Genomic DNA, 15,000 nt, shown 5'->3' on the forward strand with positions numbered 1-15,000 from the left:
GTCGGACAGGAGTCAGGAAAGTCTTGTTTCAGACACTTAACCGTGAGACGGAGCAAATCTTTGCCTGCCCATTTCCATATCAGTAAAATGGGGCGAATGATGTCAGCAGCCTCCCAGTGCTCTTGTGCAAGGAGATATTTGTAAAGTTGTAAACCTTGGAAGCGTGATGCAGTGATGGTGATGATGGTGGTGGTCGTCCTGGTTCTCCCAGCCTCCTTTGCATGGATTTGTGCAGGTCTCCCCAGAAACTGTCCCCTTCATTATTTCTCAGAGCACATAATATTCCATCATATTCATCTATCCATTCATTCCTCCATGTCCAATTCTTTGCCACCACAAAATGAGCTGCTATAAATACCAAGTGTCCCCAAAGTCTTAGCACAGTTTAAAGCTTTAATAGCCTTCACCTGCGATAAGACTTTGGGGACACCCTATATTTTTGCACATATGGGTCATTTTCCCCTCCATCTTTGTGGTGGGCTGCAGGTGAGGGTTAATGGCCCGGTAATGGTACTGCTGGGTCAGAGGGTACACGCGATTGCTTCATCTCGTCTGAATTTGTAGTTTCAGGACGAGGTGGCCCCCTTCTCTTCTGAGGGATTTGGAATATGCTGTCCCCAAATCGAGTATAGGCGAGGTGACCCCGCCCCAGATCCTCAATAACAGTTCTCCATATTGATTCCTCTAACCTTCTGGACCATAAAGTCATCATAGGGCAAGGACAGGGAGTGAGAGCTCAAACACTTGTTCCCTCTCATCCCATTCCTATGCCCAGAGCTGTTGATCACGTCTTTTTGCAAAGCTTATTAGCAGAGAGAAAGGATTCATTAAGTGCAAGCTGAAAGCCAAGCACTGGGCTAAGTGACTTAGAGGTATCATCTCATTTGGTCCCCATAACCACCTGGGAAGTAACTGCTATCATTGCCCCACTTTACAGACGGAAAGATTGAGGCAGATTGGTTAAATGACTTGCCCAAGGTCACACACCTAGGACACATCTGAAGTCCGATCTGAATTCAGGCCTCGGACTCAAATTACCCCACGTCCACGGCTCCCCCACTATGCTCTGTCCCTCGCTTCTCAGTTCTGTTTGGTCTCTTGTGGGGTTCCAGTCAGATCCTCTTCCTCCAGTAGGGCTTTCCAGGTCCCCATTTTTCTAGTGACCTTTTCTCTCCCCCAGATCACTTGGCCACGAGTCTGTCTTTACTTGCTAAAGACATGGCTGTGTACCTGCTGTTGGCAGGTCCGGGAGTATGGGATGGATCAGAGGGTTTGCCCGCCCGTCCCCCTCTCCTCCCCCCCTCCCCAGCTGTGGGGATGTATTGGAGGGATTCCCCCAGGGGGATGGACCAGAGGTCCAGGCGGGCGGCCCAGCCTGGCCCCAGGCCAGAGAAGAGAAGCCAGAGTTGTTTTCTCAGTGTTTGGAGGCTCGCTTGCTGGGCAGAAATCAGGCTTTTCCCAAGCGGTTCTGAGCCTCATTCACTGAAGGGGCCGGTGGAACCGGCTGGTGGGACAAGCTTCCTAAGATGGAGTGGCCCCGGGCCTGTCCCCAGCCCCAGACTTTGAGCCCGCCAGTGACCCTCCGTGGGGTGGGTGGGGAGCCCGGGGCGGATGGGGCTCGGGAGGACGCTTGACCTCTGCTGTGCAGCCGGTCGGAAGCCATTCCTCAGTGTCTGGGTCCGGGCCCTCCCCCGCCACGCTTGTGTCCCTGGGGGCAGCCCCCGTGACCCCAGAGAGCTTTGGCCTGTTTCCCAGCAGGCTTTTCTCTCCCCGGCCGGGGCTCCCCTCTTTGGGGAGTGTTGGGGCCCCTGCCCTGACCCACGCCTCTCAGGGGCTGGGGCTAATGGATTTTCTCCCAGTCTGAATTGAATGGCTCTTCCTTCATTATCATTTAAATAGGCCTGGGTTGGAGGGGCAGCGGGATAATTGGGCCATGGTGGGGGGCGGGGTGTCGGCTGGATAATGGGGACCTGAGGGGAGGCCCCCCGGATAATGGGGACTTTGGGGGAGGGCGGGCCCTGCAGATAATTAGGGCCAGGGGGCACCGAGGGAAGGCCGGGCTGGGGGCGGGGAGGCCCATTGTCATGCACTCTCCGTTTTGTCACCACAAGATGGGAACACGGAGCCATAATTGCGAGTGCGGGGGCTGCCCTAGTTAGAGGCAGCTCTGGCCTAATTGCCGGGGCCTGATGAATGGAGCCGGATTCCAGGCACAGCCGGGGCTCAGTGTGAAGGCCGGGGCCGGGACCAAATTGCCAATTATTGGGCCTGGTCGGGGCTGGCAGGTGGGGCCTCCGTGGGGGGCGGGGAGGCTGGGGGAGGGGGGCCTGCGGCCGAGCTGCCTCTCACAGCCATCCCAGCTCTTTCTCTCCCTCTCGCCCACAAGCCGCCTGCTGGGGGGGGGGGACATTGAAGGCCTCCTCATTTTACTGATGGGGAAACCGAGGCGCCAGAGGCCGTGCCCAGAAGTCCCTTCTACAGCCCTCCATTTCTTCTAATTGCTTCCCCAGCCTCTCCTTTCTTAAAGCCATGGGAGTGCATCCAGTCCCAGCTTCCCCACTTTTTGCAGAGGAGGAGCCCGGGGCTTGGGGGGAGGGGCTTGCCGGGACCCCCACCTGCTAGATCCCAGAGTCCTCCACCCTTGGGAGAGGAGCCCCGGATCCCAGGCTGCGCATGTGGCCACTGGGCTTTCCTCCTCTGGGAAGAGGCGAGGCCGGCCTGGGGGACCTCTGGTCTCCCCTGCAGCCCCTGTTGCCCTCGTTCCCCTCCGATCCTGGGCCTCCTACCTCGGGCTCTCTGCCCCCCAAGGCCCCAGAGGCTTGGCCCAGGCCCCGCTTCCTTACTCCAAAAGGCCGGCCCCGCCCACCGCCATGAATTCTCTATTTTGCCTTTGAGAGAAATATTCCGAGAATAGGCGGCTTCCTGGCGGGCAGGGCCCGGGCCTGGCATCTGTGGGAATTGTTCCGCACATAAAACGTGGGGAACCAGATGCGGAAACTCTCGCCCCAGTGTCGGAGCATCGGGGCTTGGGGACTGAGCCGGGATGTCGGAGCCAGGAAAGCCCCACGTCCTCCTGAGTAACTTGGGGGCTGAAGCTTCTGGGGCCGATCCGGACAGACTTTCTGTAGGAGGGGTGGCGGGGCTGGGCTGACTCGGTGAGCCACATCTGTGATGTATAAACTGGGGTGCTGTGTGGATCTCGGCCCAGTGCAGGTAAAGGGCTTGGCAAATTATGAACAGCAGGTGCTTAATAAATGCTTACTGATGGTTAATGCTATGGTCTTCAATAAGCACTCATTAAGTACCTACTTAGCCCACGGCCTCACTGATTTTAAGAAGCCATCTGGGCGGCCCATGTTGTGGGACCCCGCCAGGCCCCCCTATAACCAGGGACCAGCCGGCCCGGCGGCCTCGCAGCAGTCCCGGGGGTCCTGGCTGAACCCCTCTCCCTCACTGCGCGGCCCCTCTTGGCTTCCTAAAGCGCATCTCCCTTCCAGGTGCCTGTGGGAATGGCTGCCTTTCATCTCCCCTCTGCGGGATCTTCCTGCTCGATTCTGGGTCGGCAGCTGTGTTCCGGGCTTTTAGCCGCCTGCACGAGGACGGAGTAACGGCGGGCTCTGTCCTCCAGCAGCTGCTGCGGGGCGGGGGATACTCGGACTGCTGGGTCTGGGGCCAAACGCCTCATATCCCGAGCTCAAATCCAGCCTCAGACACTTGCTGGTGGCAGGTCACGTTAGTCCATTTGCCTCGGTTTCCTCATCTGTCAAATGAACAGGAGAAGGGAATGGGGAACCACTGCAGTATCTGCCAGGAAAACCCCAAAATGGGTCACAAAGGCGGATTTTATCACACACAGGTTCCTCTGGGGAGAGCCGGTGCTGGGCTGGGTCCTGGGCTGGGTCCTGCTAAGGGACCCGGAGGCTGAGTGGGGGAGGGGGAGTTGATTGTAGGGGGTTGGAGGCAGAACAAGCTCCGTTCCCACTTCTCAGCCCCATCCCTAGTGGGGAGAAGCCACCAGGGCCTTGTGGTTCGGGGGGCACAGGAGAAGCTCCAGTCAGATGCCCGCCCTCCGGACGCTTCCTCCACTGAGCGTGGGATCAGTCTCCCCGCCTTTACCCCCACCCCCTCCCTGTCACATCGGGGTCCTTGGCTGCCCCCTCCCCCAGCTCACTAGGAACATTCTGAAAGGGCCTGTCCCTCTGGACGTCCTAGGCCTGAGCTGGAGGCCTGCGAGCTGCTGTCCCGGATTACTTCCGGCCTGGGGCCAGAGAGATCACACTCTAGACCACAGCGTCTCACTCTTAACAGGGGGCTCCTTGGGATGGTCCCACCCATCCATGTACAGAAGGAGTCTCCCTGCAGTGCCCAGGAGGGGGGCTCCCCCCCCCCAATGGCTAATTAGAGGGAACGTCTCCTATTAAGACTTTATTTGCTTTTTTACATCTTCCCCCCCTAAGTCCCAGCTCCGCCCCTGGTTCTGATGGGTCCCTTCTCCCTTCTGACAGAGTGACTTAAAACGGGCCAAGACCTTGGGGAGCCGTGAAGGGGAGGCCTGGGCCAAGGCCTGGTACGACTCAGGGCCTGGGGAGGGGGGGGCATTTGTGAGAGAACAGGGCCGGCTGACGGCGGTCTCGAAGGGTGTGGGACAGTCTCCATTTCACACAGCAGCCATTGAGGCCCAGATGTGTTAAGGGCCTTGCTGCGGCAAGGAGCAGCGGTGGGATTTGAACCCGGGCCCCTCGTTTTCCCTGCACTTGAGCTCCCCCCCTGAGAGCTCAGGCCAGGGAGTATGGGGTCTGCCCTGGGGGTGCATTCTGCTGCAGAGACCACCTGAGGCGCAGGGCTCATTCCCGAGATCCTTTAGCCAGGCCCTGGGGGAGGGCCGCAAGTCCCCAGAGAGCTTGCATTCTAATGAAAAACGACGGGCAGCTAGGGGAGGGGGCGCAGTGGAGAGAGCACCGGCCCTGGAGTCAGGAGGACCCGAGTTCAAATGGGATCTCCAACACTAAACCAACTTCCTGGCCGTGACCCTGGGCAAGTCACCTAACCCCAGTTATCCCAGGGAAAAGAGAGTGAAACCCGCCCCCAGAAGCTCGGGCTGCTGCAGTTCCGCCCCCTCGTGGACTCTGTGACTGACTGCCTGTCCTTCCTCCCACAGAGCTCGGCGCAGGCCTTCTCGGGACGAGGCTACTCCGTAAGTCACTCTCCTCTTTCTGCTTCTCACGGCGCAGTAAGGAGCTGGGGGGGGGCAGCATGGGGGGGGGTGCGCGGCCCTGGTCACAGACTCGCTTCCTCCCCTGCTAGGAAGGGGCCGGCCGGGCCCTGGGGGGGCAGGGGGGCCCCCACAGCATGGGGGGGGGTGCGCGGCCGCGGTCACAGACTCGCTTCCTCCCCTGCTAGGAAGGGGCCGGCCGGGCCCTGGGGGGGCAGGGCCAGGGGCCTTGGTCAGGCCCGTGGGGGGGAGCAGGACACCGTCCCTCCCACTTCCACCATCCCGGGTGATGGGGGTGTCCGAGGCGCTCCCCACGTGGCCACGCCAGAGCCCTCCCTCCACACACTTCTGCGCCTGTGTGCGCAGGGGGAGCCCCGGCTCCCAGAGGTGGGCCGGGTCGGCAGGGAATTGAGAGGGGGCCTTGTTTTGAACCGAAACAGTGTGGGGGGTCCACACTGGTCACAGGGACTTGCTCCTAGGGACTGGTCTTGCTTCCTCCCGTCTCCAAAGGCCTAGGGGGACAGTGGGGGGGGTCACTTCTGTACAAGAACACCCAAACAGGGCTGCTGGTCCTCCCTCTCTGGGAGGGGCGACGGCCGCTCTGGAGTGGGGGGGGTCATGGCCCTGGATCGGAGCCTCTGAAATCGCCGAGCCCTGTCCCCCAACGCCCCCGTGAGCCTCCCCAGGGCGCAGAGGGGGCGGGAAGGGGCACCTCCCCCACTCTCGGGACCCCCGCCTGGGGAACGGGTGCTGGAAAGTTTGCCCGGAGCAGCTATTCCTGAGACCCAGACACTGAGCGAGCGGACCGGCCCTGGTGCCCCGGGCCGGAACAAGGGCCCGACTGGCCCCAGCCCAGGCTTCAGGCCTCGAGCCTGGCCGGAGCACAAGCAGCTGGGCTCCGGGGCCCCTGGGGGCCTGAGACCGCAGCTCCAGCCCGGGGGCCATCTCTGCTGGGCCACTGCCTCACTGAGGGCTGGGGGGGCTCCGGCCGCTGTTAGGGGGGCAGGCCCTCTCTGACCACTTTCTGTTCTCAGATCTGCTCTCTGTGTGTCTGTCTCCCTCCCTCCCTGCTCCCCCTCTCTCTGCCCTGTCCTCATGGTCTGTGGCTCCCCCACCTTCCCACACACCCCGAAGTGGGGCCGGCGCACACAGAGTCGCACCCAGACACGCAGGGATACAAGGCTACCTGTGCTTGGTTTTAAACCCCCCTCCCCCCACAATGCAGCTGCCCACGGGACACGGCTGTTTTGTCACACAGGGGATTCATCTCCCGAGGCAGGGGCCTCCCGGCCCGTCCTCTTCCCTCTCCTCCGTTCCCTCTCCCCTCTTTCCTTCTTTCTCTCCCTTTCCTTCCCTTTTTTTCTTTTCTTCTTTCTTCCTTCTCTCCCCCAGATCTGCTTCCCATTAAACAATAGCCTGCTTCTAATTAGGATGAAAAGCACCCATAAGTTTTCCCTGTTGCTTTGCCCATAACTAGGCGTGGGCCTGGCGGGGGGGGGGGGGGGGTGCAGCTTTCCCGCTCATGGCCCTTATTTGGGACCCCAAGGGGCTTCCCATTGTTTATGGGGAGAAGTCACAACGGGAGGCACCTGCCAGCATCCCCTGTGTCTGACTTATCCTTCCTCCTCCCCCGGGGCCTAGATCCTTCTCTGTTCTCCCCACGGAGTCTTCTCTCCAGTGGTTGTTGCTTCTGCTTGGGCCAAAGCTGGGCTTGGGGCTGGGCTGTGTCCAGCCCCGGCCCCGAGGGTCTCATCCGTTCTCTCCTCCAGGCAGTTGGCTCCCCCCTTGCGTGGCCCCCTCCTCGCTGGGTGGATGATGTTCGTCCTTTGTCCTCGAAGGGGCCCGGGACATCAGGGAAGGGGAACTGGCCCCTGCCTCACCTTCCCCTCCAGAGCCGCCTGGGCCCAGTGGCCAGAGAGGTCTGACATTCTAAGCTTGAGAGTCGTAGTTTCTGGGTATTTGTAAATAGTGCTAGCATTTTGTTAACAAAAGAAATGGCATTTGGCCATCTCTCTCACACCAAAGTCCTCTCGATGGATAAATCCAAGAAAGACCTCGCCTCCGTTTCTGCCGCTCCGAGAGGAACGTTGCCTCATCAGCTCCCCCGGACAACCCCGGCTTGCAGGAAGGGCCCGGTCCGATGCCGTTCTGGCCCTGACGCCCACCCTTGGACTTGCTGAGGAAGTCTGTCCTATTCCACCCCCGCCGTCTTCTGCTCTTTAGGGAGGTAGGCCAGGGACAAGCTACTGAACCTGTGCTGGTCTCCGTCCGACCAACAACCTAATTGTGGTTTTTAAAAAGGAGTGGATTTTCGATCATTCAGCGAAAAAAGTATTTATTAAGCGCCTGCTGTGTGTCGGGCACTGTGCTAAGATACAGAGAAAGGCAAACAGCAGTCCCTTTTCTCAGGTAGCTCACAAGCTAATGTGGGAGAGAAAATGTATTTAAATACATTCCCTACAATCTAGGCAGCTCTTTCCATAATTGGAATCGGGGGCTTCCGAGTTCAGATCCCACCTTCGCCACTTTTAAATCCCATGGCCTTAACCTCAATTCCCCTACACTTAAAGTGGGGACTAAAAAGCACAAGCTTCAAAGAGTTGCTATGAGGGGGCAGCTAGGGGGCGCAGCGGATGGAGCGCCAGCCCTGGATCAGGACCCCCGAGTTCAAATCTGGTCTCAGACACTTAACCCTTCCTGGCTGCGTGACCCCGGGCAAGTCACTTAACCCCAGCCTCAGGGGAAAAAAAAGTTTCTATGAGGCTTAAATAAGATAATATCCATTAAACAATACGGAAGTGCTAGCTATTGTTAATATACTTGGTTTTTACTTTTGCCGTCACTTCCCAAGAAGTCTGTCTCCATACCTTCACCCCTCCGGATCCTAGACCTCCTGGGAAGCTGCATTCCTTTAAACAAACTAAGCCTCAGCCCTGGATGCTCATTCAGCACCTGTACATCACCACCCCTCTGTCCTGGCGCCGCCTCTGATGCTTTTCATTCTGAAGCATCTCAATGTTTCACGTTTGTTTGTTTCTTTCTGTGTCATCCTGTAACTTATTTCCTCAATTTGGCTTATTTGATTCCCTATCTAAGTTACAGAAGTCCGAAGCCAGAGAGAGAAGGCAGCGCATGCCCCCCACCCCGACGGTCCGGTCTGCAGTCCCTTGCTCTCATTGTGCCTTTTCTCCCCTGTGGTGCAGAGGCAGCGGCTCCCGCCCCCACCTGCAGTACTCAGTGAGCCCAGAGGCTTGGAGACTTTCTCTTCCCAGCCCAGAGCTTTGGATTTCACCAAAGAACCAGAACTGGGGCTTGATTCCAGAGGCTTCCTGCCCCTCCTCTCCGGCTCAGAGAGTTGGCTGGCCCCGAGCAGGCCGCAGCTCCTCCCACCCCCGTCCAACAGGCGAGGAAGCCCATCCTGGGGAAGGCAGTTTGGCCATTGGGTACCCAGCAGAAAGGAGGACCCCGCTGGCTCCCATCCCCAGCTGCAGGAGCCCATTCTGCCCTCATGCCCTTCTTCAGGGCCGCAATTAACCTTTGGGCACGACCCCACGTCCCCTGCCTGTAGTTTTCCGGATGAAAGCCCTCCAAGGCCTTCACCTGAGCTCCAGGTCTCCCGGCTGGCTCCTGGTCCCCCTCCCCGCTGTCCGCACAGGGCCAGCCCAGCCGGCCTCTCCCCTCAGCCTCCCCACTCCCACTTCTGCAGCTTTGCTGGAGGATTTCCCGCAGAGCAGTTTCTGCTTTGGGGCCTGTGGAGCCATTGTTGCTGCCCCACCCCCATCCCGGCCTAGTAGGCCTTTATCCCTCTCCCAGAGAGAACCCCTTTCCCACAGTGCCCCCCCAGCCTCCCAGGTGCAGCCTCCGCCTGGTCCTGCCTCCTGCCACACAAATGAGTAACAGAAGCAGATGGCCCAGTGGGAGGCCATCCCGAGACTGACAGTCCCCCCACCCCCAGCCTCTCCCCGGAGGATGAAGCGGCTTTGCACCGGGCCCCAGGGGGCCTGTCCGACTGAAAGGGCATTTGATTGGCCCTGTGTGTGGCCTCCCAAGCCCTGTTAACTGCCCGCCCCTGGCTGCTCCCCTGACCTCCCCCTCGGCCCCTCCCCTGTGCTCCAGATCCACATGCCCTCGTGCCCCCCCCACCTTGTGGGCAGTTGCAGCAGGGAGCTGGTCTCTATGGTGAGGTGCAGCTTCCCCTCCTGGGCCAGGAGATTAGGCCCCCATCCCAGCTGCCGCCTTCTTCCTCGTATGGAATCCATGGAGACCGCCCTTAGCCTTTGCAAGCTCTCGGATGGGCCCTGAAAGCTAAAAGGGTTTACAACCTTCTCTCCATTGGATCCTCCACAATGAGGAAACTGAGGCACACAGCTAGGGAGGCCCTGAGGCCGCGGGTGAAGTGGTGTGACCCATTCCAGCCTAGGCCTCCATCCCTGAGTCACCTCGGGGCTGCACCTGGGCTGCTCTGCCCTCTGTCCCTCCTCAGAGCTGCTCCTTGTGAAGGAGACGCTCCTCCAGCCCCTGGGAACCTCGGACCGCTGCTTGCCGCACCCTCCTCTCTCTGACTTTCTCCGATGCCAGCCGGTGTCACCAAGGACTAGCCAGCTCTTCCTGCGCTCTGGCTGCCCCTGCCCCAAGGTCCGGGCCCACAAGAGGGGGCTCTTTTACCAGCTACCATTTAGGGACCTTAAAGTCTCTTCTCAGCCCCGATGGATGCTCAGGTCTCCCTGTCTCTGTGTCCTCTGTCAGTCTCTTCCTACCCATCTTCACATGTCAGTCTGTCATTCTGTCAACAAGGTAGCATCTTATCCAATCACATTTGTGAATCAAAAAATTCAATTTAGGGGCAGCTAGGTGGGCAATGGATGGAGCACCAGCCCTGAAGTCAGGAGGACCCGAGTTCAAATCTGGTCTCAGACACTTAACACTTCCTAGCTGTGTGACCCTGGGCAAGTCACTTAACCCCAATTACCTCAGCCAAAAAATGCTATATAATTTGACCAAATTAAGTGTTTATTGTGTGCAAGACACTAGCCAAGTGCTAGGGACATCCTGTATAAATGAGACAGTAAACATTGATTAAAAGCAACGAAAGGCAAAAACGGTTCCTGCCCTCGGGATGGTTACAGTCTGATAGAGACACAACATATAAAAATAGGAATATACGAGTGTGTGTGTGTGTGGGGGGGTGTATGGGTATACACAGTGTATTTTGAACATAACTTTGAAGGGGAGAAGTCTTAACAGCTGGGAGAAGGGGGCGTTTGGCGCCTGGTTCTGTCCAAGAACGGTAACAACTTCTCGCACACCTGACGTTTCTCCAGCTCTTTGGAGTTCACAAAGCACTGGACCTCGTGCTTCTCTTGCTCTTGACGACGTTGGACTCGGCCAAGCCGGCAGTTATCACCCCCTGTTCCGTGCCAGACTCCGCAGAGGCAGGGTCTCCCCACTCTGCAGTGCAGGAAACAAGGCCTGAGCCCGGCCCCACTGCTGGCCCAGTAGCTGTCCAAGGTGGCAGCGCGCCCAGGGCCGGGGCCTCCTGCTCCCAGAGCAGCCGGGGTGGGGAAGACTTCCCTCTCTCTCCTTGTTCTGCCGAGCTCACTACAGGAAATATGGGGCTCCGAGGGACTCTAATTTACTAGCAAACAGTTATCGGAGGACAAGCCTCTGGGCACAGAGCAGATCCTGGAGATGGAGTAACAAGAAAACACTGGAGCTTGGCAAGTTGCCAGCGGTGGAAGAGCCCCCGTGGGGGCATGAAGGCTGACAGCTGAGAGACCCTGGGACCAGAGGGCCGAAGACCGCAGTATCTCAAACCCTCCCCTCCTCCCAGTGGAGAGCTTCTACCCATCACTTTGCTAGCTCAAGGATCAGCCGAAGCTTTAGGGACAGAGGGTCTGGGTTCAAATTCTACATTTTGATTTCCTGGGCCCCATTCCGTGTCTGATAAATGAGGGGACCATACTAGGCCTTCCAAGGATCCTTCAGTAGTCCCGTGATATCCCTACAGTGGCGGGTTGTGTGGGCACCTGTCAGTCAACAAGCATTTATTTAGTGCTTCTTGTATGCCAAGGACTGAGCTTGCCGTGCAGAATCAAAGAATCCCTCCCCTCAAGGCGCTTACCTGCAGGTAACTGAGGTTACCTTTGTCCTGGCCTTCCCGAGGCCTTGAGGCTCAGGAGTTGGGGGCGTCTCCTGGGCTCTCAGGTTTATCTAGCGGGCTGCCAGGGAGGGAGAAGCGGGACGTGTGCCCTGGACCCCGGCCGTCTCTTTGACGTCTGTGCTCCGGAGCACCGTGGCGCTGGGCCCACACCTGTAACTGCACGGGGGTAGGATGGGCATCCCGAGCCACTGGGACGCTCCAGGTGGCCTTTCTGCTGACCTGATTCCTGTCCTTGCACCTTCTCAGGTGTGATCAGTAGGAGTCTGAACCGTGGCCCAGGCCCAGGCAGAAATTATGAACCCCTTCCCACCACAGCCATCACAAGGTGGGGGGGTCCCACCAGACCCGCGCTGAACACGCTTCCCCTGATTTTGTTCACTTTCCTAATCCCACCAGCTTTAGAGCTGTCTGTCTGGTTCTGGGTAATCTACTTCTAATGCCGCCAAATAAGAAATAGCCAGAATTACACCTAGTAAGTCCTTGATACTTTTCTCTAGATTTTGGCAAATCACCAAAAAATTCTCTGGGGACTGGCAGTCGGAGGGGAGAGTTCAACTACCCAAATGGCGACCTCCAAGGGCCTGGTTAATGTTTCCTCCTTACTTTGGCAGACTGAGCAGATGGACGAGATGGGCCCCAATTAAGCAAGCAGAGGCGAGCGAGCCCCCTTGTGACCCCCAAATTAAAGGCTCATCTTTCTAATATCCGTATTCTGCTGCCGTGGTTATCTGACTCTGAGACATGCAGTTCTGCCATCACTGAAGAATTAAAAACGTGCATCGGGCAGGGGGCCATGAGGTTGTGAGTGGGCTACAGGGCTGCTAGCTGGAGCAGCGCAGGAGATGGAAATGTCAGGGGAAATAAAGCTGGTCGCTTGGGGAGAACCAGTGGGTTCCAGGGGTCTGACGTTGGTTTTTTCAAGAGAAAGTGGGGAAGGCTGTAGTACATTGGAGCAATGGGCCCACAGGGGCAAACTGAGGCCAGGCAGTGGGCAGGGGTCCCCGGGTTGTGAGCTGCATTCTGGGAGGGCATACCTGCGGCTACGAAAGCATAGGCCCATTTCCCATAACAATGATAACACAACTAATACTAATAATAAATAGCATTTCTATTTCTGTCGTGCTATAAGTGCAGAGTATTTCACAGCTCTTTTCTCATTTGATTTTCACAACCTCCTTGGAAGGTGGATGAGGAAACTGAGCCAAAGAGTGATTTGTGTCTCAGGATGGGTTTGAGTCTTCCTGACTCCTGGCTCTCCACACCTCCATCTTGCTGCTTAACTAAAAATGAAGGAATAGCATTTACTGGGAAGTAAGGCAGTCCCTGCTCCTGGGGAAGCCTGTAGGTGTTAGGTCCCCTGACTCAGTTTACCTTTTAGGCCTTGCTTTTGTCCCAGGCCCTTTTGTCACTCCAGCTTCCCTTGTATGAAGGAATTGTCGCCTGAGCCTTGGCTGTGGAGACCCCCTTCCTAGTCAGAGGACAGACTGGCCCAGCGAAGCCTCAGAGGGAAGTCTTGGCCAGACTCCTCCTGACCACATGCAAATCCCCAGGGGTGCAGCAAAAGCCTCATTTTCCTGATGCATTTCCTTAGCAAATTCTGCTCTGGGTCTTTCATGCAAAGTGTGGGCTGCTGTTTTCTTGGGCCTGATGGGAAGGTGGGAAGACCTTCTCCAAGGGAAAAAGCAGGATCCCCAAAATCCTGAGCCCCCTGAAGAATTCTCAGCCCCTTGGTGGGCATAGTTGGGTGTAGCATCCGGGCCTTCAGATTGGTATTCTTGAACTTGGGGTTCAACACACCGCTTTTGCAGGATGACCCAGCTGTCCCTGTGATCTGAACCCTGTTTTCTGCTTTGTTCCAAGCCCATCCAGTGGCTGCTGACCATTGCCCGGTCAAGTAAAGGGAAGAGACCAGCAGGAAGGGAGGGAGGCAGGGAGAGCGGAGAAAGATGGAAGGGAGGAGGAAAGGAAGGAAGGGGGAAAACAAGGAGACAGACAAATAGATACGTAGATCAGTAGACAGATGATAGATGATGCACGTTTAGACAAAGAGATAAATGCATCAAGAGACAGAACAGAAAGACCAAGCGGGGAAGGAGGTGATTGGAGCAGAGTGAATACAAATGGAGAAGTCAGGTAGTCTGCTCCCTGGGAGCTCACCTGATAATGGGGAAAGCACCGGAGGTCAGCTGGATCCTCGCAGGCGGCGACCACGAATCCATTTCTGCCTAGAACGCTCCTTTCTGGGACTTCCCTCGCTGTGGCTGCGGCGCCCACTGACCAGCTGTGTCTCCAGGGAGGCTGCGGGCTTGGGATGGGAGGAGGACCAGCAGGGGCTCCGTGGGGGCTGTCGTTGCCCGGCTTCTCGGCCTCGCCTCTCAGCAGCAGTGGGTTGTGATGAGCGACATCTTGACCATGTTCATCTCGGCACATTAGTTAGGCATTCAGCACATTAGTTAGGCATTCGGGTGGAGAAGCCGGGCGGAGCGCTCTCAGTGGCTGCAGTGGGCAGTGAGGAGCGCGGACCCTGATGGTTTCCCCGTGTGCACCCGGTAGAGCAGGGTGGTGGCCGTTGTATTCTGAGCTTTTCCTTGTTTCTGGTTTTGTTTATCAGTAGTATTTTCTTCTTCCAATAATATGTTTTCAATATGCATTTTTGTAAGATTTTAAGTTCCAAATTTTTCTCTCTCCCTCCCTGTCCTCTCCCTTCCCCAAGACAGCGAGCAGTCTGGTACAAGTTACACATATACAGTCATATTTGGCCATATTAGTCGTGTTGTGAAGGAAAAGGGGAAAAATAAGGAAGAAAAAGCAAAACCCAGAACAGTTGAAAATAGTACGTTTTGATCTGCATTCGGCCTCTCCGGATGCCGATGGTATTTTCCCTCCCAAGTCTGCTGGATCATCTCGGACCACGGTAGTGCTGAGAAGACTTGAGTCTATCATGCTTGATCGCTGGGAAATCTTGCTGTTACTGTGGGTGGTCTCCTGGTGCTGCTCACCTCACTCAGCATCACTTCCTGTCGGTCTCTCCAGGCCTCACTAAGTCCTCCTGCTGGTCGTTTCTCACAGAACAATAATGTTCCCTGATATTCATATCCCACAATTTACTCACCCATTCCCCAGCTGACGGGCATCCGCTCAGTTTCCAGTTTCTTCCTGCCACAGTTTTGCACAGTGGGTCCCTTTCCCTCCTTTATGATCTCTTTGGGATACAGATCTATGGGACACTCGCTGCGTTCCTCAAGGCTTTGGGTTCATATTCTTAGACTTTTTCCATCAGGGGGTATTCAGTCCCTCATTGGGGAGGAAAAAAATCTTTCTCAAAGTTCAGCATTTTCCTGACCCAGGTCCTGCAGTAAGACCCCTTCACCTTGTCTCCAAAGCTGTTTGGTCTTAGGCAGCTGTCCCACGCTTCAACATTCTTATCTCCATCTTCCCCGATCTAGAAAAACCAGAGACTTTCCACAGTCCTTCACTGAGACACGTCACAGCTCCCGGTCACCCCCATCTCTGTGCCACCCAGCCGCCCAGGAGACGGCGGAAACGGCGACCGGCCTTTAGCCAGGACCGAGGGGGCCGGGGCTGTTTGGGAACTCCTGCGCGAGATCTTCCACCTTGGCTCTTCCCT

The 15,000-nt window shown here is 57.1% G+C and overlaps 1 protein-coding gene across 19 annotated transcripts in view; it reads left to right on the forward strand.

The window, feature by feature from the left end:
• The window catches only part of FBRSL1 (fibrosin like 1), a 243,842-nt gene that overhangs the window by 107,359 nt on the left and 121,483 nt on the right, over window positions 1-15,000 (forward strand). For 16 of the 19 annotated variants that reach the window (XM_074300108.1, XM_074300116.1, XM_074300010.1 and 13 more), the window contains exon 4: window positions 5,159-5,194. The exons of the other annotated variants lie outside the window; for them this stretch is intronic. In XM_074300108.1, the coding sequence (XP_074156209.1) occupies window positions 5,159-5,194 (36 nt within the window). The remainder of the gene's footprint in view (window positions 1-5,158; window positions 5,195-15,000) is intronic. 19 annotated transcript variants of the gene reach the window in all.

The sequence above is a fragment of the Sminthopsis crassicaudata genome, chromosome 1, assembly GCF_048593235.1.
Source record: "Sminthopsis crassicaudata isolate SCR6 chromosome 1, ASM4859323v1, whole genome shotgun sequence".
Taxonomy (NCBI): Eukaryota; Metazoa; Chordata; class Mammalia; order Dasyuromorphia; family Dasyuridae; genus Sminthopsis; species Sminthopsis crassicaudata.